Genomic DNA, 23,656 nt, shown 5'->3' with positions numbered 1-23,656 from the left:
AAAATGAAAGTGTGATAATTAAGTTGCTATAAAATATAAACCTGTTCCACATTCGGTAAAACAAGAAAGGCCGTTAAATTTGCGAGACATTTTTTTTCCATTCGTTTTGTTTGGGCATAAAACAAAAACACTTGAAGGCCAGTGTATTTATAACCAGTGTATAAGCAATTATCTACTGAACTGATCGGATCTCGGAAGTAGTTTTTTTTTTTCTCATGCTACTAATTCTGTGTTCTTGCAGCAGATGGCGAGCTTGGTACCCACCAGCGGTCTGTTTTGTTTCGTTGGCTCTTTCCTGCCCGTCCGCCCCGCTGCTCAGCGTGAGCAGGAAGGTGACGTTTTTGTTTACAGTCGGAGCCGACAGGCAGGGGGACCAGTAGCGATGAAAACCGGTTGATTTTCATCATTGTTAACCGGTTACTTTTTATCCTCCATGTATCGCGCAGCGATGACAGCGGAGAGCTGCTGCTGGTGCTGGATGCCCGTCATCTCGGTGCTGTTAGCCCCGTCTCTGTGGACCTGCCTGGCGGTGTCGGCTGAGCGGGTGGCCCTGGTGGAGGTGTTTCTCCTCGACCGGCCCGGGTCCAGCTTACTGCAAGGAGCAATACTGGAAGCAGCACAGGACAGCGACGATGCCGCAGATCGCGGAAAAAAGAGTCAGGAACGCAGCTACGAAATAGCTGAAGGCAGTCTACGGCTAGTAAGATGTCTGGTGTATTTTTTTTTTATGAGTTGCGTGCTATCTGGTTTTAATGTGTGCATCTGCAAAAATAAATTGACTTGTAAAATAGTCTTATGGTGCCTGTTTCAGAAACTGGGATATAATTATAATTAAAATGTGCTAAACAATGTGTTTAAATCAATGCTTTTTGATACAACAATGGTTTTAATATTCTAATTTCTTGTAACTGGAGATTAGGCTGATGAATTATTATTCGTATTATTAAAGGTGCATTTTTTCTTTTTTCTTCTTTATTTTGTTCTTGACTGGGATGCGGAATGCGTCTTAACGCGTTGTTTAGAAAATATTATATTTTGTCTTTCTTTTCTGAGGGAGAAATGCAAAAGAGTGTAAAACACATTGCATTACTGGGTTTTATGTTCACTTTACCATTTGCCCACAGGGGGCAGTACAGAACTGTAAAGAGTCGGAAGACGTCTGACCCTGCTGCTTGCTTTCGCACGGTGGTTGGTTGGGTGTCCACTGTCAAAACAGATATTTGCGAACACCATACAGTGTAGATAATTACGGTAATGTTGATTACCTCCTGCTCCATTAGGGTTACGGTCTGAACACAAGAATCTGACATAGTACATCTAAAGCAAAACCATTACACACTTTGAAAAAGGAAGTATCACGTATCAAGTATATCACTTGTATACAGCTGATACAGGTGCTTCCTGTTTCTAGAAAGTTAAGATGCTTGGGTGGTTCTGCAGCAGGGATAGCTTAGCAGACGGAATGCGCACCGAGTACATCACCAAATTTACCGCCCGCCAAGCTTCGGATAGGCCCATCACAAGAAAGGAAATGCTCTGACACAAAAGGCCAGGGAGCTTGAAGCTACAGGTAAATCTTCTTTACGTTGAACAGTTCACGTCCGAGTGCGTTTGTCTGTGTTCCAGGTTCAGGAGGAGGAGTCTGGTCCGCAGGCGGAGTCCGAGGACGAGCAGCCCTGGATAGGAGTGGTGCCTGTCCGGGCGGACAAACAGGAAGCACAGAAGAGAAACCAGGAGTCGTTTGCGGCAGCAGTTGTCAACAAGGTGAGGCGCAGTTGTGGGTGTATACTGGGGCGAGGGTGGTTATAGGTGAATATTCACAAACGGGCCACGTTAGGCTGTTTAACAGTAAGGCGACATTGGCTTCACAACGAGGTGAATTCTGACACCCTTTGAACTGCCATCTGACCCATTTACTGATGCTACAGGTGAGCGCTATTGTGGACATTGTGCTGATTTAAAAGGAACAAGTAAAGGTTCGCCTGAGGAAGGCTCCAGAGCCGAAAATGTGTTTTTTTTCTGCTCTTTTCAGCAGGGAAAAAACCTTTGCTTGTTCCCTTGCAGCCCACGCATGCTGACGCAGCTCCCTACTCGAACTCTTTGATAATATTTTGTTTATGCAAGTTCAATCAAATTAAAGCTGAAAGCTTAAAATTCCCAGCACCCCTCGTTTATACAGGAGCCTGAAGCAAGCAAAACCAGCAATGGCTGTAAATGATATGCAAATGGAATCCAATTTCCACCTCCTTGCATTTCTCCCCCCCAAAGAAGCTTTTGGTCTGCTATTTCATTTCAGTCTGTACATGAATGGCACAGGATTGAAACTTTTCATTCAGTTTTTGTAGTTTTCATATTTTCTTCCCAGTCGACATTTGTGAAGTGCTGAACCAAGGAATAAAAAAAAAATCCATTCATTATGTTTTCTTCACCCTTTTCATTTTTACGTCTGGGAGGTGGGCTGGCACCTTGCTGGCCGTCTGGCAAAGAATATAATTTAAGGGCGCTTATACTTCTTTAACTTATTTTGCAACGACCTTACCTCCTGCGCAGACATTTGTGTTTTTAACTCAGAGTGACCATCATTTGCACCTTCTGGTGAGAAGTGGTGATGTTAATACTCTGTGGTGTGCACTTTGTCCAAAGGAATGTGTTCTTCGTGCTCCCACTGGAATGTGTACCAAAAGGCATTGCTCCACAGTGCACAGTTATCATGATGCTATGGCTAGAGGCTGTAGGCCGGATCGCTCTGTGAGAACGCCGTGCAGTTTGTCCTGATGTCCATAGCTTGTGATGTCTGTTTCTAGATGAAACGAGCCCTTGTGCTGGGAGCTTCCGCCCTTCTCATTCTGGCGCTGAATCAGAACACCTTCAGCGAGGTACAGTACGCCGCTACCCGTGAGGCTCTGTCAGGACGTCTGTGAGTGTCTGATGTTTGAAGGTGAAAATGGATAGACCCTGTGGAACAAGTTCAAATCGGAAAACATAGAGGTCATTCTGCAGCCTTCTGTTTTTCGTATCCAGTGTCGGTTTTGCAGAACGTCTTGTTTTAGATCATAGTTCTGAAGCTCTAACATTCAAAGGACTCTGTCTCAAGAGTGTGGTCAGCCACTGTCAAGACTTTACTCTGGCCTGCAGAGGTGGGTCTGGTACTCAACCAGACTGGAATGGCACTTATTGGGCCAATGCAAACAGAAGCAGAAGTAATGTTAGGTGTTCTGGTTGAACTAGTAGTCCCAGAACTGATTGTGCTCAATTACTCGCAGTCCTAGGTATTCGCAGAGATGCCTTAATACTTGATATTAAGTCCTTTGAACAATATCTGCAATATTATTTTTTGCAGGCTAAATTTCAGGGAGTGACCTTACATTTTCTCAAGCATTTTAGCATGCTGGAAAAGGAATGAGAGAGTCTTGGGCTGTAATGGCCTCAGATCTTTTCTTATGTGTGTAATGTGTCCATTTTCTGTAGATGGACCTTTCTCAGGTGCTTTCCAAGCCAGTCATTGTGATTCAGACGTCAGAAAACGTCACCAAGCTTATTGGAGCTCTTCTCAGGTAAAGATATCTCTGTCCACTGAATTAGCCAGTCTCTCTTCTGTGGGGATGCTGTATTTCTGTATGTTTGAAGGATATTTGAAGGAATCTCCGTGGTTAAATAGGATCTTCCTTTGCAGGGGTCTGCGAGCAACAGCGAAAATCACGTATAAGACAATCTTGCAGGACAATCTGGTAAGTTCTATTTTCAGGTATTTTGTTGCATTACATATTTTGAAGTTGGTATAAGATGTGGGGTTTTTGGGAGATAGCATGCATGATGCAGATGGTTAAGATAATATATAACAGAGAACTTGCTTCCTTTTTAATTTCAGCCCTGCTGGGGATTAATTAAAAAAAAAACATGCCTCTTTCTAATAATACAGAATGGAAAAAGTTAAGATATTGGTAACATCTGATTAAATGCCTGGTTTCACATGTGCATTTTAAACATAGTATGTTATTTTGGCAAAATATTGAGGTTTAACAGGAGTTATAAAGGTTTCCTAAATATGCAACACTTCTGTGCCAAGAACATCAGTAGAAAACTGCATCTGTTTTTCTGTGACTTGCATTGCCAGTCATTCTTTCGAGCACTCTGTGAGACAATGCAGGCCAGATCAAGAGCATTATTAGACATTTTACTGTAGTGGATGTAGACAGATTGGCATATCCTTAAATCTATCAAACCTGCAACCTCTAATGTGATAATGTGACACTGTAGATATCAATAAAAGTGAAAAGTTTTACATTTTTGTAGAAGGTCCCCTTTATGACTATTAAATGGGAATGGTAGCTGCGTCTCGGTGTCAGAGAACAGGCTGTCGACTGCTTTGGTGCGGCACTGTGGCTCGTAGTGTAGTGTGCAGGTCTGTGCCCACTGGGGGTCTGGGTTCAAATCCCCAGACCAATCTGCAGTCAGTGATGGTCTGGGTTCAAGTCCACAAAGTGCAGAAAACAACTGTTTTTGGGGGCGGTGTGGTGGCTCTGTGGCTAAGGATCTGCGCTTGTGGCTGGAAGGTTTCCGGTTTGTATCCCGCGGCAGAGGAATCCTACTGTGTTGGGCCCCTGAGCAAGGCCCTTAACCCCAACTGCTCCAGGAGCACCGTATAAATGGCTGACCCTGCGTCTGACCCCAAGCTTCTCTCCCTGTCTGTGTTTCTCATGGTGAGCAAGCTGGGGTCTGCGAAAAGACAAATTCCTAATATAAGAAATTGTAAATGGCCAATACAGTGCTCTTGTCTTTGTGGTGGGCTGGCTCTCCAGAGATGTTAAGAGGCCCACTGGACTTTGTTGCAGGGGGCCACACTGACTCTGTGGTCCAGCTGTGGCCGGTCCAGGGGTGGGCTGTACGGGGAGTGGCAGGGAGTGATTTGCACTGGAGAAACCAACTCGCAGGTGCAGGTAAGCGGTCTGGACATACAGTACAGAGTCCGATTAGTGTACTGCAAGTCAAATTTAAAGTCAGATGACTCACGGGTAACATCTGGGTAACATCCAACAGAAGGCAATTGTTCAACTTAGAGTCACAATACGCTTTTGTGGAACATCCTCCTGTTTTTAATGTTGGGAGAAAGGTGTTTGCTGAACTTCTTTACAAGCAGTACTTTTCAAGTGGTTAAAATTCACTGTGTCCTCACAGAAATACCTCCAGCAACTGTGGAATACAGTGGTCCTGGTGGCTCTGATCCTGTGCACTGGAGTCATAGTTCAAGCTCGCTGGCAGTACAGGCACAACCAGGGTGATGATGATATGGAGGTAATCTGGTTTTCTTCTTTTTATCTAAGAATAAGAATTCAGTAAACGTCACACAGTTTTCTGGGTGAAATGTCAACAGTTAATAAGGTTGTAGTAGAATGATTTTCTTGCTCAGCCTTGCTAATATATACTCTTTCAGACACTCTGAACCTTGGGTTTTGCACTTATTTTTCAGAAGGTCTACGGTAATTTGAATGAATTTCACTGAATTCTCAGTCACTTTGTTTTAAGTTAGTAGTTAATCTGGATAACATAGCTCTTTGACTTGTAGTACAAACCATTTTAGCGTTGTGGATGTAGAAAGAGGAAACAGTGACACGGAACATTTTTAGAAGATTGTTTTAAATTCAGAATTGCAGTTTATCTTTTGTTTTGCCGCCTGAGTCTGAACAGCCAGTCATATATTTGTCACATCGTGGCGCTCAGCTTCAAACCCCACCACCTCTCACAGGAGAGAAGTAGGATGTGTATGCGGACTTCTCCAACCCACCCACCCTCGAACCACTCGTCTCTTATCATGTCACAGGCAGCGCAGCCCCTTGCAGGAAGTTCAGCGTGCATGGGAGAAGAGGCGCGTCTCTCATGAGTAGATTTGATTGGTAAATGTGCTGCACTGGCTTCAAAACCATTTCACAGCGGATTCTGATCAATGGTGAATTTAACAACAAGCCTGCTTTCTTCTCGCCCTAACTAAGGGGATGTAAAAAGCTGAAAGCAGTTGTAAAAGCAGACTGTATTGAAGAAGGCTCTGAGTAAGGTTTTGATACTTATACCACACCTATATGGCGAACCCCTTTGTGTCCCAGATGTCTAAATGGTGACGGTACAATGGTGTGGATACTGGCACATACAATAAAAATATTGTTTAAAAGCTCTCTTTCTTTGCATCGTCGCACAATAATCCATTAAGGAAGAAATCAGTATTCAGATGGCTAACATAGAAACAGGTCTGTCAGAATGATGAATTGGACTTTATGTCCATCAGAAGAGGAATCACTGTTGGCAAGTCACAAGCCTCCGCAGCTTAAGATATTCTCCTTCCTGTGGTCTTCTCCAGCTACTCCCCAAGCAGGACATTATGAAGCGGCTGGCCACCCTCAAAACGAGAAAGTATCACCTGCCCAAGGCGCGGTGTGAGAAAGGTCAAGCAGGGGAGACAGACAACTGCGCCGTGTGTCTGGAGCAGTTCTGCAAGAACCAGGTAAGCTCCTCCCTCGGAGCCCAATCAAAACTTTTCAGAATCGCCTGCAACCCTACGTTAGCATTTTTGGGACTTGTAAAGGGAGAACATCCGGTCCTGTCTGAACTGAGCACCACAGAAGCTTGTGGCGGTGTAGGTCATGAGGTTGAGAAACACAAGACGTATTGAGAGGTGGGAGAGATATGGCTCGGGCTCAGAAGCATCAGTTTAACTTTTGCACTCAGCTCTCACAACTGTTGGCTCTGTGGGAGCTCGGCGCTGAGGTCGGTGTCTCTGCTCGTGTCGGCAGTGCCTGAGAGTGCTGCCCTGTCTTCACGAGTTCCACCGGGACTGCGTGGACCCCTGGCTGCTCCTTCAGCAGACCTGCCCTCTCTGCAAGCGCAGTATACTAGGTGAGCTAAATGCAGTTCTGCGATCCCTTTGCACAACTGCCTTAGAATAACCGTGTCATTAGTTATCCTCTTTTACACTGCATGTCCGTGCATAAAAAGGCACTATAATTCTCTGAAGAGGTCCAAAACGCATTGTTTGAAGCTGGTAGACTTCAACAGTTTCAAAGGTAATTGTGGAAAAGATTCACAAATCTATTCATGAAACTTAGTATTATGACAGTCTTCCTGTAGGAGGTGCACTAACAATGTATTGAACATACCTGAGGCTGGTGAATTCATCGAGCTAGATGTTACCAACAGGGTTGATCCGCAGGGGTTTTGCTGTGAAGCCCACAGTAGTTGTGACAGATGGTTTGCACCAGTTTGCCATGTGAGATTTTGTACCTTTCCTGTCTTAGAACCTGGCAAGCATGTGCCTGTTCGGTGGACTCAGAGCCCTAGATGCCACATGCCACCCCACCAATTTTCAGTCAGGCGAGTAGGTCATTCAAAAATGTCATTCTAATGTAGCAAGAAAACAGGCTTTATCCCGCTGGAATATTGCCATGTCAGGATTAACCCACAAGAAGGACATCAGATGTTGTCCCAGGCTCCCCAATAGTTGATCTGTTGTATGCAACAAATAGGGTATCAGTCTGTATGTCTGCGGCACACTCACTATCAGCACAGTCCACACACAAAAATCACATTGCTGAAGAGCAAGAGGCCTTGACTGCCCTGCTGGCGAGTCCGCCAGAGATCCAGCCTTGGATATACTGTATGAATGGCACAAAGGCATTCTCTTGATAAGAGGGGCATGTTGGTTTCTGTCTTCAGTTTCGCCAGGCTCAACACTTTAAATCAGCTCTCTCATGAATCAGGTGTTCAAGTAATTATGCAGCAGTAAATATCACTCAGGTGTACCTCCTCCAATCATGAAGGACCAGTAACTCCCAGTGATGCTAGACATGTTTCATCAATAGCCAAGATCTGTGAAGATGTGAAAACAGTGATACGCTTCTTTTGATGGTCAGATTATTTTTGATTGTATGGTCTGGGAATGCTTAATGAAGTTATCAGTACACAGAAATAGAAGAAGGATATTTGTCCTACTCATATGCTAAGCTTTTTAATTAATGTAATTTCTAATTGGGTGTGTTAATGCACTGAAATTAGAATGATCACATTCTGTCACCCACCAATCATTTTAATTGTTCCTGGTCAACACAATCCAAAACAACTTAATGCTTTAATACTACAAAGGTTTTGGGTTTAGCGTTGCATAAACAACCATACACTTTGCCAGTTAGCCCAATTAATCTTGAATTATGATTAAAGGAATATGCAACATAATCCTTTTCTGCTTTTACGTTTGCTTTGCTATGTTAACTGGATGCTTTGTTTACAATAGGGGCTGTCAGATTGTCATTGATGCTACAACTTAATGTTAATGCTTGCAGGCAATGTCTACAAAGACAACTAGTGAAAGACCCTGGACGTTGATGGGAATCAAATTGGGATCAAGCAGCTTTTCACTCTCCAGTTGCACTGCCTGTCCAGCAATACAGATGTCCTTTCACCCTCCGCACTGCGGAAAGGTTTCAATATGGTGACAAACTGTCCCTTTGTTGAACTTGTAGGAGTAAAAGAAGCCCTGTCTTATGAAGACAAATGTGCCCTGAGGATGTTTTCTGCCAACTCTTTGTGCAGTAGTTTGTAGTATATTCGATCAGAAATGCTTCAGTTGTTGAGACAGTTTAGGTCTCGGCCACATGTACAGTGTGTATGAAACTAACAGCTTCAGAATCCATCATTGCCGTGCAGCCAGTCTGACACAACAGGTGGACACTGGCACAGACTTCCTCTTTTCCTGGTGTGGTCAAACGTATGGGTAAAATCCACAGTGCAGTCCTTGCTGGATCTTGTGTTGTGCTACAGTTGGCAGAAATAATTCTGCTAAAATATTCTTTTTTGGAGCAAGACCACACTGGGCTAAAGAGTACAAAAATTTTTCAAAACCTTGTGCAATATTTTTTTTTTGTTTGCAATGCAGGATAACTTGTCAATTCTTGCAGAAATTAACATGTAGTTCTTCCAGTACCTCTTTGCATAACTGAAATTGCTATAGGCAGATAATGCAACAATTTCCACTTGGCTGGAAACCTCAGAAGTTGCTGTGCATTCTGTCATAAAGGGGAGACTATTCCATCTTGGCTGGTATTTGGTACAGGAGCATAGCTGATCACCTTAACCTGCTTAGCTAGATTAACTAGTCTAATTTATAAACTAAATTATCCCCACATGGTACATCCCTCACTAGAGGAAAGCACAGATACCAAGCTCAAACTTTGATCAGTCTGATCCTTTGCAACTTGAAACAATTTGCTCGCCCCTTACACACCACAGTGACAAAGTCTGCATCAAGGGCCTTATGGTACCAGTGAAAGAACTCCCCAGTACAGACTGCTTGAGTGTATTTGGCACTGTGTGTTCTATAAAATTACTGCATGTCAGCATGTACCCCAAGCAAAAGCCAAATGAATTGTGAATTGCACTTTTTTAGTAATACTCTAAATACCCTTGCAAGCAAAAGCCAAGTAGCTTAAAAAAATCCTTGGGTCTAGTCGTACAGCATTTACAGAAGTGAAGTTTCAAATAGTTAGAAGCCAATGCTTTGCTTGAGTATCGTCAATCTTCTAAACATGCTAGTGAACAGTGGTTCAAAGCGTTGCTATTGCTGCTATTAAAAATGGGAAAGAGGAGTGTGTTAAAGGAGAAGCCTTCTGCACTACGGCGGTCCTTTGTCTGTCAGTCTCGTCTGTGTACCTGCGAAGCCTGTGGTGGGTGCTGTCCGTCTTCCCAAAGCAATAGGAATACCTTCTCAGGTGGGACTCCCAGAACTCTTGTTCAGTGTGTACTTGAGTTCATTCTTCACATGTTACAAAATGTTTACATCACTCCACTCTTTAATAAATGGATTTGTTAAAATCATTTGGCATTTGGCAAAATGTGTTTCTTCAATTTGTATTACCAACACTTTGGTTTTCCTCATCAGTGGTTCAGGTGTAGCATGATTTAACAACAAGAGTGGTCTGCAGCCAAGGCAAAATAAGCTTTTCATACATGATTTTGTTAATAAATAAGGAAAAAGGAAAGGGTGGGTTATAATGTGCCATATACTGAAGATTTATGTGCTTGTGTAATTTGTACAAAAATGAAATGCCACCTACTACAGGAATGGACAATCTGTGTAAAAGTTATATCACAAAATATGCCCGTTGGTTGTGTAGCTGCTGAGAGACCTACATCATGTATAATCGTATTAGTTTCCTCTTATCAATAAAGGTTTCTGAGAAGATATACCACCTGAGACCATTTTCCAGGAGTCTACAATTATTTTAATGTCTATACTTATACGAAAATTCAGTGTGAAATTCAGGCACTTTCTCTTAGGGGGCCTGAAAACCAAAGGCATTATAGCATGTCAGTATGAAAACCGCAACAGGTGGCACAGCCCTTTAACAACTGTAAATTGTAAAATGTGGTGTGGCCTTTGCAATGCGGTTCATTTTGTGATTGTTTAAAAATCAAGAAAATGCATTCACTTTCAACACAATGGTAGTGTAACAACAAGAGAATTCTTTTGTTTTGAAGTAATCCGTCTTTAATCTATATGCCACTCAGGAGGAGACGACATATAATATTGTATTGATATAATACAACAGATATGGGAAACTATTATTATTGCTGCAGGGGGGCAAGATGGGATGAACTGGGCCACATTCCGGCTAACTGAGCCTCCCAGCAGGGTCAAAGTGACGCCAGCAAGAGATGCGTGGCTCATTCAACCTGTCAGATCACGAAACTCTCTGCAGGTGGGTGTGTCTCAAGCTTTCCCCATGTGGTCGAGTCGCCGCATACAACTGGCAGTTCCAAACTGGATGGGGATCAAAAAGGATATCCCTATATATATAAAAAAAAAAATGGTTTAAAATCTTTCAATCCATAGAATTAAGAGCAAAGCCATAGCGCACAAGGGGGAACCCTCGCTAGTGCCTCACGCTGATCATCCTGGTTGGCGTCTTTCACCGTTTCGCCATCGAGAGATGCCGGCGGGCTTCAGAACGGGATCATGGCTTTGCTCCTCTTGCGGTCGGCCATGACTCTGCGGTTGTGGTTGGCGCGGGCGCTCTTGTTGGCCTCCTTCTTGCGTCTCTCCAGGACGGTTTCTTTGCTTTGGCCCTGGCCTCTGGGTCCCCCGGCCACGATTCCTGATGGCTCTGGTTTAAACCTGAATAAACAGGAGAACCACACTGTAGGTATCCGTTTCTCCCCCTACTCACACATTGATAACCATTTTGGAAAACAGGACAGGGAATAAAATGTCATCGAGGAGTTATTTTCAATCCCCAGCCTTTCAGACAAATTCATATGGATCCACAGCTGATGGAGATGGCTTGTCGACATCTGAATAAATCCACTTCCAAATCCATTAATTCACATTGCGCATCACAGTACATTAAAGCATCATATATATCTGTATTGAACACGACTTCATACTGATAGTACATCAAAGGGCTTCAGGACATCTGGTATCGTTATCATTGCAAGACTGAAATCACATGTCCCTCGTGATGTCATTTGACAGTAACTGTATGTGAAAAGCAGGACACTTTATTTTCCATGATCTATGTATAAAATGACCTAAAAGGGTTCCCTTGACCCAAAGAATGATCCCTGCAGGCCATTGCAAGACCTGCAGCGGTAGATTGAACCTGCACGCATGACTAAATAAAGAGATCAATTATGCATTTGGTAGCATGATTGCAACTGAAGATAAAAGATGCATGGACTACTCTTTGCCACTCAGTGGAAAACTGTGTACACTGGATACACTATGTCTTGTGCGCTAGACTCATCCAGTGCAGATGCAGCCCACAGGCTAGGGAGGCTAGGGTGACTGGGGGGGTGGGGTTTGCAATTAAAGCTCTTGCTCCTCACCCTCTCCTGCTCCACATCGCCGCCCTCCGGGCCTCTGCTCGTTCTCGCAACACAGCGGGATCCTGAACAAACTGGTCCCTTTTCACAGCATCGTTCTGTGTTGGGGGGAGAGGATTAACACTTGTGAAGCATACCGTTGTAAAAGAAACAAAAACCCCATCATATGTTGTAAGTCATAAAGCGTCTTAAACTGCAGGTAAAGACAAATTCTGAGTAACAACAACTAATATTCAAATAAAACACAATGAAGACACTCAGACATATTCCATTGCCTGTCTAGTATGCAGCCACTCCCTGAAGCTCCGAGTTTCGGACAGGACTTGTTCGCACTCTTCGCTCACAACTCTGAATCCCAATTCAAATTGCGGCCGTACCTTTTCTTCATCCTCCGCCTCCTCTTCATCCTCGTTCTCCTCGTCCTCCCCATCACCCTCCCGTCTTCCGCTGCGCAGGACCATGGGGGTAGTGAAAGGCCTGTGAAAGAAGACGAGGCGGCGTGACGATCACCGGCACAGTGTCGAAATAAAGGGTGCTCCACATCTTCTAGCCCTCACATACAGACCCAGCGTCACCCAAGAGGGAAATATTCAATGGAAAAATACATTACTATATGCAATACAGATCTCTGACAGTCCAACAAAACTGTAACCAGAAGAGAAAGTCCTTCAGAGATGTGTGGGAGCAGGATGATATGAATTAACCAACCACAGGGACTCACCTTCGGGTCAGCAGCTCGCTGTCTTCATCACGGTCGTTGGCTCCCACCTGGTTGTCATCGTAGGTGTCATCATACTCATCGTCATAGTCATCCCCGTAGAAAGTGGTGCCCTCGTCCTTGACCACGGGCACCTCATCCACCACTATCTGGTAGGCCTGGTAACGCGCCCTCTGATCTGCAATGTGCGTCTTGTCATTCAGCAGGGCACGGGCACTCTCCCCTTTTCTGTGGGCAAGACCATTTGGTTCATCTCGCAATCTGGCTTTTGCCCTACCGACCACACTTTTACAAGAAGAAAAGCAGATCAGGTTTTCTTCCGTGCTGTGGATCTACTAAAATTCATATGCTTTATTGCTAGTCCTGTATGTACCAGAAGGGAAGACTTTGAAAGGAAACTCCTGAGATCCATCTCTCAAGTCTTCCCCTTTATCTTGCTTTTGAATTGTGGGTTTCGCTAAAAAGAAGCAAAGAGCAAATCCTCTAAACAGAACTCTTCCATGATGAAGAGTAATCAACGGGCCTTTAATTAAGTTATAGAAAATTTAAGACTGTCATCTTAAATTGGAGATAGCACCCCAGGTCTAGAATTGAACCCAGGGCCCCAACAAGGCAATTTTGCAAACCATTAAGTATAACGGAGCAGATATTTCTCATGGCCACAGCTTAGTGCAGCAACCTCAAGCCCCCCTTACCTTCGTCCCCTCCAGATTCGGGATGTGTCCACTTGATCCCGGTTGAACACGTCAAACTCGTCATCATCAAAGACATTAGATCTGCAGCTTAGGATAGGGGGCTTTTCCTCTTTCGCTGGCCTGAGGAACGAAAGAGCAGAATAAATCACGTCATCGCAGCCACCGAAACACAGAGGTCTCACTAGGCACCATGTGAGAGGAGGTGTCAGTAGAGCAGATTCAAAGGGAACATTATGCGCACATTTGGAAAACAGATTCAGCTGACTGCTAATGGCCGTCATGCTCCTAGTTCTCTTAAATACGAAACTTGATTTTTTTCCCCATAGTTCTAAAATGGATATGTACTGTAATGTATCAAGTATCACACCAGTCTTCATATCTGCAGTGTACAGGCTGGTGGTGATTTTCTCCACCACTTCTGGGAAACGGATACATATTCCTGGTGTGCAGTGCACATGTCAGATCCTTTACCTAAAACAGACAGAGTTACAGCCACACGCACTCATTTTATTAATATTTCAAAGACGTGTACTGCTCCTGTCCAGTATGGTATTCTCAGTGCATAAGCTTCAGCTTCTGTACCTGGGCAAGTTATGGTCTAGCTTGGCCAGGGCAGGAGAGAGGTTATCCTCCAGGATGTTATTGATGACGATTTCCGAGTTGTTGCCATACTCTTGCAGACAAGCCAGGATGAATCCCTCGCCCAGGTCAGGGAAGAGGTCTTTTACGTGGGTCAGCAGGGACTCCAGCTCCCCTGTGCTTACTGTGCATGCCGCACCCTGAAACACACTGTCATCAGTGGGGCCTCTCCACAGCTATGGAATAAGCAGTCAGTGGCTTCCAGCATAACCTAACCAGCTCAAAAGGCAACCATACCTAACTCATCTACACCTCTGCCAAAGATACACTTTAGAAATCAGCACAGTTAGAAATGTGGAGGGATTTTATATGCCAAGCGGAACACAAGCAGAATGGCTGGGATAACAGGTGTGCTTAGACCTACAGTAGTTAGGTAGGTGGAATGACTGCAAAAAGGATTAATTGTGAAACTGCCAAATGAAACAAATTAATAAAATATGCATGCAAATCAACAAACTGCAGACTACCTTATCGACTCGGGGCTCGTCAAGCTGGGCCTCTGCCCCACCAGCTAATCCGTCAGCCAGCCCCCTCTCTCCACAAGCCCCATCTCCCTCGTTCAGCTCAGGGGTGGCCCGAGATGGGGGCAGCCTGTGCTTCTTCCTGCCCACACTCTCCCAGGCACACTCGATTCCCTGCAGAATATAGGAGGTCCTGGTCTCATCTCTGGAGAAGGAGTCCCTGTCAAGGAGAACACCAGACAAGAGCCACCTGCCAAGACCTTGTCTTCCATCCGGTTAAGAACATGAGAAAGGTGGCAAAGCAGAGGTAGTCAAGTAAGATCTAAGTCCATCTAATGGTTTCTGTAAAAGAGCCCCAAGTCTGGGCCTCACCCCCCTGACTGGGAAGCCTGTCCCCGATTTTCACTACTCTTTGCCTGAAGAAGGGTTTCCTTCACGATGGTCACTCTTCAACGAGACCAGTCCCTTGAATACCATAAGACCCATCACACCCCCACCCCCCAGAAAAGCTCTGTGTCAATATCGGTGCCAGAACAACCCAACAATCTAGCATTTAAAGCAGGGAGGTCTTGGTCAACTCAATTTAATCTCCAGTGAGTCCTTGAAATAAATGGAGCACAGAAAACCAACAACAAAAAGAAGGATGGGAAAACCTGGAGCACAACTGGGCAGCACAGCAAAGGATACAGAAGGGGGAATGCCTGTTGTAACAGGCTGACGTCGTCTGCAACAGGGAACTGCTCGTCATAATCCGCCAGGAAACTAACCACAGAAAAGAGGGGTTCAGTAACAGAGGGCCGAAGAATGTGTTTGCATTAATCCCGTTCCATTGCACCACTAAGAGAAAACACACACTAAAATCATGACTGTTCCTCGCTGCATGCACCAGGAAAAGAGAAACTAAAATTCTAAATGTGGCAACAAGATCAACAACTTTATTATAAGGGAAATCCGAGGTACTGTATAGATCCATTTATGCACCGTACCTATTTCACATTCAAGAGAAACAATGCAACATTCATTGAATAAATATTTCAAAATAAGGAGAATTTTAGCTCATCAAGTTTGTAGGGCCTTCCTCCCACTATCCTGTCCTATAATAAAATAAAACTACAAGGCAAGGATAGCATTGTTATGAACAAATGGGTTTTCTTGGTCTTTTGGATATTCGTTCCTTTTATTTTTATCAATGCTCACTGATAAAGAAGATAAATGTTGCAGAATTTCTTGGCTTGCATTATGCTGTAGCTTTCACCTAACAATTATCAAATGTACCTGACAGCACTGTATGCTTTGAGGAAGTATGTACTGCTGCTAATGAACTAAGTGTTCATGCGCTTCCTGTAGTGTTTCAAAAAATGACTGTCACCGTTACCTCTTTTCCTGGAGGAGGGAAGTAAAAATCTGCAGAAAATCTTCCACAAACAAGTGGATGTTCTCAGAACTGCAGAAGGACAAACAAAATGTCTTTACATTTTGGAGAAACCTAATAATACTCGCTTTCATAAAACCATTAGTGTTTATGATATGAATGTGCACGTCAGTTCAGCGCAACACTTTAAAAAAATATCCCAGATGATTTAAAAATGTTTTTTTTATTGATGGTTAAAAATCTGTAGTTGCTCAGTTTTATTTAGAATATCTAAATCCTTTTATATTTCTCACATTTTGCTCTGTGTTTTCACTTTGTCCACTAGATCGTATTAAGTGGCCAGTGGAGGAGGAGGACAATAACAGGAACATCAAATCAGTTCACCATGAGCTTACCTCACATTACACACAAACACCTGATCAGTCAAACCTGCCGCTGGTCACTGATTGCCTGATGTTCAGAATGTGGTATAAGACTTGGAAATTAGAAAGACCAGAATCCTATCCTTCACGTTACTATAGCGTCTAGAGAATTTTCTAATTGATTTTGCAAACACTGAATTAGGTTTCCACAACTTCACACAACATACATACAGTATATAGAGTCCTTACTCTCTGATAAGTCTTTTGCCTGCTTTGGAAAATAAGGTGTATAAAACAAGTAGTTCTATGGTCAGTGGACAGAGTCTGCGCTGCCAGGCTGCGATGGACACTGATCTCAGGTGACAAGCACGGGCTCTCACCTGTTCTCTAAGATGGGCTGCAGACAGGTGTGCTGGATGAGCAGGTGCGCAATTTCAATTATTTTCTTGCGGGAGTGCGACACCCTCCTCCACAGATCCTCCTGCAAGCTGAGCAGTAAGTAATTGCGTCAGGTAAGGTGAGGCTTTCCGAAATCCTGCCGCCATGAGATGTTCCCACTGCCTCCCCTGGTCACACACTGTGGTGCTCAAATTCTCCTTGATTTCCGTACCTGTAAATCTGTAAACCTATTTGCTCCCATAGTCCTAACTGGCTCTACAAGGCCTCAGGCAGCTGGTTCTCTAGGTAGAACACATACACACAAGGTGCTAGGAGTGAGGATGGAAAAATCAGTGAAATGGGCATGGAGCAAAAAAACTCAAGGGTTTCCTCACAGTTTCTTTAGTCTGTTTCTGGACCATATCCTGAAGCTATACAAACTAACCACCCCATGCATCCTTTTCTGTTCCACGTCCCGCAATGTGTGCGGCAGAAAACATACCTCTTATCGTCAAAGTTCCTCTTTTTTACTGCTTTCTCTATGTCAGGAACAGCAAGCTCATAAAATGAAGCCAGTCTGGAAATGAAAGAGGGGACATTTTGAGGTTTACTCCTCGTAAACAGACACAAATACAATTTTATACACAGGTTTAATATTTGAAAAGAATGTTTAATTCTTATTCCTCATATCAGTGTTGATGTGGAGGCCTTGTTGCCAGGGTATTCGTTTGAATTGAAATACCGTGCTGTGCCACAGTGCTGTTTCAGAAATTCGCCAGTTGGCTTTTGGAGATCTGGAGAAAACTCCTGCTCTCATCCCAGTCCCTCACCTGCTGAGGAAGCCGTGGCTCTGGAAGGCAGAGCAGGCTGGTGGGAAGATGTCGAACAAGGCGTAGAGAGTGGTGCAGGTGTCACACAGGTACAGCACGAGGTCCTCCAGGTCCTGAACAAAGCAGAAGAAACACCTGACTCTCACCCTGGTGAGAAGCCTTGCGTGGACTCTCACCACAGATGAAGAGGGAACCGCAGTGAGCAGAACTAAACCTGATCACAGCCTTCCCTCCTGAAAAAAAAAACAACCTGAACTTTTCAGAACAAAATGCAATGAGGCAGCAGGCATTTTTTAAGACATCAGCTCATTCTGGAAAACACTTGTACACAGATTGGCTCCAACAGCTTTTCTTAGTGCAGAATAAAACAAGTATGATATGTAAGGTGTGTGTATGTTACTTTACGTTCTGCTGTTAGTAAGCAGTTATATTAGTATTACACTGCTATTATCACAGTAGTATTAGTACGTATGTTCTCAGTAAGTCACTACTGTAGGGTCCAGTATTAGACTGTAGTACGAAGTAGCATGTTTCTCCAACCGAGTGTTACGCCACCTTCGTGCTCATCTCCATGGCGGTACGAGTGGTCGTGCTGCCCAGCTTGAGTGGCTCACTGGAGGCAGCCTCCTCCATCCGCAGTCCACATCTCTCCAAAATGGTGTTCAGGACCTAAGGCAACACAGAGCGGATCAGGTGAGAGACATCTTTGCACCGCAAACTTCACACTCCCCATACCGACAGCCAGCTTGAGCGTTCGGCTAATAGATTAAAGGCTAAGGCTGGCGACTCTACAATCCTGCAGTTACAGCAGTGTAATGGAAAAGCCAGCGGTGTACCTGCAGTACTGTAGGCACCGTCTCATCCAGGTCACTGTAGTAACTGGGCTGCTGGTTGAAGATGTTTTCTGTAGGACAGAATGATTACTCTGAGAATGTGAGCTGCATCGCATTGGGTTAATAATAAAAAGAACTGGACTTGGAAACGATACTTGTAAGTCCTAAGGTTTTATTGCCATTGTAAAAAACAACCTCTTGCTTGTTCTAGTAGAGCATCTGGAAAGTTCTGAAGGCATCAAACTGGATGCTTTGGATAAAACATGCTAGAATTAAGAGTGCAAAAAATGACAGCAATTAAGTTTCTACTTATGTATAACACAATAGCAGGAACAAAAGGTCAAGGAACTGAAAAATCACCTGTGAATTCATTACATGGCAATTACCATTAATATTAACTGCATCTGCTACAGTAATGGTTAGATAAACCTTTAGCGGACATTCCAGACGTGTGATATTCCCACGTCAAGCTCCTCATCCGATCTTTCACAGCGATCCCCCTCATCGTCACTCACCAATCATTTTCTGTATAAGATGTCCGTTGCCTTTTCCATACAAGACACACAAATCCAAGATCTTCGGGATGTCGAACAGGAAGTTGTTGTAAATGATCTCTCCAAACACAGCTGGTGTGATGAAATTCTCCTGAACAGAAAAAAATATAATGTAGAGTAAAAGAAAAATCTCACAAGGTTTTTTCCCTCACAGTCAACCATTCTTAGCCTGCCCCGATTTCCATCTGGCCTAAAACACACATTAATGCTTATTTTTCACTGTCATTTGTGTTTGTGACTGCAATGATCTCCCAGACACGAGGGAGACTCTCATCAAAGAGCATGCAGTCTTCTTTTTCAAGACTTCTCACCTTCTCCTAGCACTCACTAAGGGTGAAATGGCACCCTCAAACACTCACCTTCTTTAGGCACTATCAATACTACAAGAGTTAATTGAAGGAAACAATACCGAGGGTATTTTGTTCAGGATGCCTTAGCGGAAAGAGGGCATTTCAGTCACAAATGTTTCTGTGGATGCCAATAATACTAGAGTATACTGGATGTGTTCCTTTCTGGGAGACGAAACAGAAAACACAACCACCAATTCCAAGAACCCTTTTCACTGTCCCGTTCATCCGTTTCAATTTAAAATATGGGCTACATAAACAAACAAGGAAACACCATAAAAAAGCATGAGAATATTTAGCCCATGTGTGGGAAAAACAAAGCAGTCTCAAACATGATAAAAATAAACAACAGCATTTACAATAGATAAGCTACTGTAGTTATAAGAATATAATTGATTACAGGGCTGGGCCAGCAGTGTAGAATGAGGTAGTGATTTGGATGTTGGACTCTACAGCAAAGTGTTAAACTCAAATCGCACCAGTATATGTCCTGCTGTACAAATACATCTCTAGATTGTCTGTGCAAATAACCATTTGTTCTCAGCTGTCTTACTTGGTAAAATAAAAGAGGAACAAGGAAGTATTTTAACTTGCTATACCAAGGCATGGAGCAAGTGACACTTTAGAGTACAAATTAATGTACATGTAACTGTAGAATGGTTGGAAAAGTAACACACTGCTGCACAGACTCACATTTTGCCTGATCTGAAGGGATTAACATACCTTGCAGGTGTTATGGCGTCAATCTGGAGATATACAGCACATACTTTACCCTAAGATAAAGGACTACAAGAATTCCACAAATGCTCTTTAGTCAGTGAAAAGCACAGAGCAAATACTTCCCTTATGGACTAGAATTAATCTTATTGGAATCTTGGATCTCCTGGATTACAAACAAAGATGCTAATCTCCCAGGAAAAATGTGAAGAATGAGACCACACTTTTCTCATTCAATAGCACATTAGTAGTACATTGTAAGATATATCATAAAAAAAGTAAAATGAAAAATCTAGGGTCCCTACACCAGGTGTTTACGGGGTGTAGGCTCATCTGGTTTTAATTCCTTGTACTGCAGGTCCTTACTCACCCAACTGAACTCAATTGCTTGAGTGGAACAATTTAACCCCTTCTTACATGGTATGAAATAGGCCATTACTTAAAGAGACACAGAAAAGCTGCTAGACTCAAGGAACCCTCAGGCCAGGCAGGCCCGTGCCTTACCTTCGACTCCTTGTGTGTGGCCATCCTGAGGAAGGTCATGAAGACACTGCGGTGGAGGTGCTTCTGCATGTCCATGACAGCCGGGGAGGCTGGCAGGGTGCAGTCCAAGCCCCTCGGGGCCAGCCGCAGGTAGGAGTCCAGGCACTTCTGCAGAGATTCATCGAACACAACCTGCAGGACCGGAGCCGGACTGTGCTGTGATCACCATCATCCACCCAGCTGGGTTTCCCAGAATTCTGCGACACAGTCCCAGGTACTACAAATCCACTCCAGCCTCCCAGTGCACCACAATCGCCACAATCAACCCTAATTTCTAAATTATCATACAGAACTCCAATATTAGTCCAACTAATAAATAGTTGTAAATCACCCAGTTACAAAATGTTTTTTAGAAAAGAGGCTGGAACAAAATCCCATTGACAATGCCTGGTTAAAGCTCACATCCCCTAAACCACTTCCACAGGTTACTGAGACAATGAGGTGGCACAAGACATGACCATGTTATTAACTGAGCACCTGCCACAGAGGTGGGTTTCCATAGCCAGGACTTGGTGTGGGGGATTGAGCAGGGGGATGGATACTTCCAAAGATCAAAAAGAATATAAAAACCTTCATCAAATGAGGTTTGCCTGTTAACTGAAGAGCCTTTCATTCAAAACTATTACCATACATCTGAGTCTAACATGGTTTAGAAAGGACACATCTCAGCATCTAATGGGCCAGTTGCAGCTGGGATTGAGATTTTAATGTCTCAGCTGGATTTTTTTTTTTCATTCACATAACAACAACACTTGGACATTTTAAGAGCAGCCTTACAATCCTTAAAGACTGCTGTCCTGGATACACGAGAAACACTGCACGGCGAGTGAGAACACAGCTGGAAACCAACAGCGTAACCGAGCCTTGACTCCATTCAGAAAGCGCTGATCCCCCCCCCCTCCTCCTCCTCCTCCTCCTCCTCCTCCTCACGCTGGCGCGGGGCTCATACCTGGCACCAGAACCTGTCATGGGGCAGAGCCAGCAGCCAGTCCAGGTCCTCTGCGATAAACTGGGCCTGCTCCAGGAATGCCTCCACCTCCGCCGCAGAGCCAGTGACTGGCGGGGGTTGATACAGCACGAAACACCGGTCCTCCATCCTGGCAGGGTGCTGCGGGTCAGACCCAGACACTGGCTCCATGACAACAGCCTGGCGCACCTGCCCTTCCGAGACTCCTACCACATGCAGAGCAGTGGCAGGCAAGCAGGGGGCTGTCAGGCCACAGGGCAGGGGGGCCAGGGAAACCATGCCACCTCAGGCTCTTCAAGCATGGGAAACGTCTGGCAGCGTGAGAGGAGGTGGCACAGACCATGGGCGAGGGGTCTGGACAGTTGTGGGTTCGAATCCCAGGTGAGACAGTGTACAGCTCAGCAAAGGTGCTTCACCTGGACTACTCTAGTAAAACGCCCAGCTGCATAAACAGGTGCAAATGGAAACAGCTACAAAACTACCAACCAAGTAAATATATGAGTAAAGTAGCAGTAGGACTTGGCTAAGATTCCTCCCTTTTTCCTCTCTAAATCGCTGCTGATTCCTCTATTTTGGACCAGGCCCAAAAATGTTCAGCTTCTTGTAAATCATTAAGCATTATGTACTAAGCAGATTATACAGTGGAAACTTTCTATATCACTTTTTCCCACTGTATTGGTCACCATGACTTACAAAGTAAAATCTAAAGACTTGCTGTGCTGTAAGAAGCTCTGTAATTCTGAATGTTGTGCTTTAATTATGGTCTCCGTATCTAAGACCTATTGTAACAAATCAGATCATGTGTTTAGTTGGGTACTAAACCCTCTTTAGCAGAAGGGCACGCACTAGTAATGCAAAAGATTACATTATATTACAATAACAAAAGGATCGATTTATGTGCGTGTGTGCGAAAGTAGCTCAGGCAGACGCTCAGCGGGTATGAGTGTAGAGAGATTTGCAGTGTTGAAAGGTTTGGGCAGGCTCACCAGAGCTGGCAAAACGCGTTCCCTGCCCGTCTGATCGTCGGGCTCCGTCGTCTGCTGCTCGTCCAGCGGCACTCGCTGTGCGGTCGCCATAGCTTCGGTCTAATCACAGGAACAACAGGAGGCAGAAGATCCACCTTTTTAACAAAACACAAAAGTCCCGCACTTGCGCTTCTTGTCAACACAAACGACGATGGAGAGCATTTAAAATCCCTGAACAGTGGGGCGAACTGGACATCTATCACTGCAACGTGTCAGTCATCCCCGTTCCAGCTGTTTGCTTTCAAATCAGGAAATTGGTTTATTTAATTGAGAAGATGGTAGCCTTTCACCCCATCTCAAAAAGGTTCCTATTCCAGTCGGCAGTACAATAGCACTCACCGGCGAGCCTATTCCACGTACCCATATAACGTAACACACTGCTACCCAGGTAAGTTACTCGCGCAAAATGGTGTCTCTCTACATGTAAGATTTATTTACTCAATACTGTAATGTCGCCAAGTCTTCAGCTTATATCACGGAGTGACATTTGGTATGAATCAACGAGTGTATGAAGTCAACGAAACGAGATTTTAATCCATTATCTTAATCCCGATTGGATGTCTTCAAAGCGACAGACTTTACATCACAGGTGCGCGAAATGTTTTGGTGAAGTACTAGGCGGAAAGCCTTACATATTTAGATGATTAGTTCTCGTTGCCTTTGCCTTAAACTTTACGTGAAACGTCCGATCCCCGTTTCCATGTAGTAGAGAGCAGAGCAGTGCAGCCGTCAGGTCTGATGTGTAATAATCGTTTCACTTCCTGCGTCGCTTGCGGAAGCTGTTCAGCGCTACAGGATCAGAGGCGCAGGCAGACATATTGGTGGAGGGCAATGTGCCTTATCACAACTAGACTACTGAAATATGAAATGTTCTTTAATCATGTATCCAAAGAACTGATTTTTCCTACTGTCGATGCATCTGTTGCTCCAATAAAATGTTCCTAAGACTTACACAAGAGATATTATTTTTGGTCATCGGTGAGATTGTTTAAAGCAAAACAGTCTTAAGACGTTTTCAATGCTTTCAAAATCCGTTTGGATATAATTACAGGTATTGAACGATGCTGAAACTTACTATAAACGTCTGTTACCTGTGAGCTTTGGTAAATCACCACTTTCAAAGAGATGAGGTAGTACTGTTGTTGTCACTTTTTAAAAGCAACGTTAACAAAATGAATGGCCTGAGGTAGATGGCTCCGGATCGTAATGTCAATGTGAAATGCGTTTTGTGTAAAATACTCGAATTGGCTGACACATTAGAAATGTAGCATTTAGACACTTGCTAAAAATCTTTTTACTGGAGTGTGAGTTTTGTTAGCAGCGCAATACTTCTAAAAGTAAGAATAATGGCAG

General features: G+C 44.0%; 2 protein-coding genes across 10 annotated transcripts; one reads left to right on the top strand and one right to left on the bottom strand.

The window, feature by feature from the left end:
- Positions 1–251: 251 nt before the first annotated feature.
- On the top strand, positions 252–9,855 carry rnf215 (ring finger protein 215). 6 transcript variants are annotated; one of them, XM_015366080.2, is made up of 12 exons: positions 252–332; positions 447–700; positions 1,627–1,764; positions 2,805–2,876; positions 3,469–3,554; positions 3,674–3,728; positions 4,833–4,937; positions 5,176–5,292; positions 6,350–6,493; positions 6,783–6,885; positions 7,284–7,359; positions 8,325–8,467. In XM_015366080.2, the coding sequence occupies exons 2-12, from the start codon at positions 449–451 to the stop codon at positions 8,365–8,367; spliced, it is 1,191 nt and encodes a 396-aa protein (XP_015221566.2). In that variant the 5' UTR covers positions 252–332; positions 447–448; the 3' UTR covers positions 8,368–8,467. The 6 variants fall into 6 exon arrangements, with proteins under 6 accessions (XP_015221566.2, XP_015221565.2, XP_069038079.1 ...); XM_015366079.2 differs by lacking the exon at positions 252–332 and having other exon boundaries at positions 340–700; XM_069181978.1 differs by lacking the exons at positions 252–332; positions 4,833–4,937 and having other exon boundaries at positions 340–700.
- A 647-nt stretch (positions 9,856–10,502) lies between these two features.
- ascc2 (activating signal cointegrator 1 complex subunit 2) lies at positions 10,503–23,078 on the bottom strand. 4 transcript variants are annotated; one of them, XR_001480670.2, is made up of 20 exons: positions 22,936–23,078; positions 22,265–22,363; positions 21,261–21,419; positions 20,273–20,443; positions 18,666–18,795; positions 18,154–18,221; positions 17,873–17,986; positions 17,318–17,430; positions 16,990–17,064; positions 16,490–16,597; positions 15,751–15,819; positions 15,063–15,137; positions 14,382–14,580; positions 13,858–14,054; positions 13,276–13,395; positions 12,584–12,808; positions 12,240–12,339; positions 11,866–11,960; positions 10,926–11,155; positions 10,503–10,827 (listed from the first exon to the last, which is right to left on the bottom strand). XR_001480670.2 is itself a non-coding variant. In XM_015366077.2 (19 exons), exons 2-19 carry the CDS (start codon positions 22,352–22,354, stop codon positions 10,984–10,986), a joined length of 2,280 nt encoding a protein of 759 aa, XP_015221563.2. In that variant the 5' UTR covers positions 22,355–22,398; positions 22,936–23,078; the 3' UTR covers positions 10,503–10,983. The 4 variants fall into 4 exon arrangements, 3 of the variants coding, with proteins under 3 accessions (XP_015221563.2, XP_015221562.2, XP_015221564.2); XM_015366077.2 differs by having other exon boundaries at positions 10,503–11,155; positions 22,265–22,398; XM_015366076.2 differs by having other exon boundaries at positions 10,503–11,155.
- Positions 23,079–23,656: the final 578 nt, after the last annotated feature.

This window comes from Lepisosteus oculatus, chromosome 22 (assembly GCF_040954835.1).
Source record: "Lepisosteus oculatus isolate fLepOcu1 chromosome 22, fLepOcu1.hap2, whole genome shotgun sequence".
In the NCBI taxonomy this organism is placed as follows: domain Eukaryota; kingdom Metazoa; phylum Chordata; class Actinopteri; order Semionotiformes; family Lepisosteidae; genus Lepisosteus; species Lepisosteus oculatus.
Note: the sequence above shows the minus strand (reverse complement) of the source record. Positions and strands in the feature narration are given on the sequence as shown.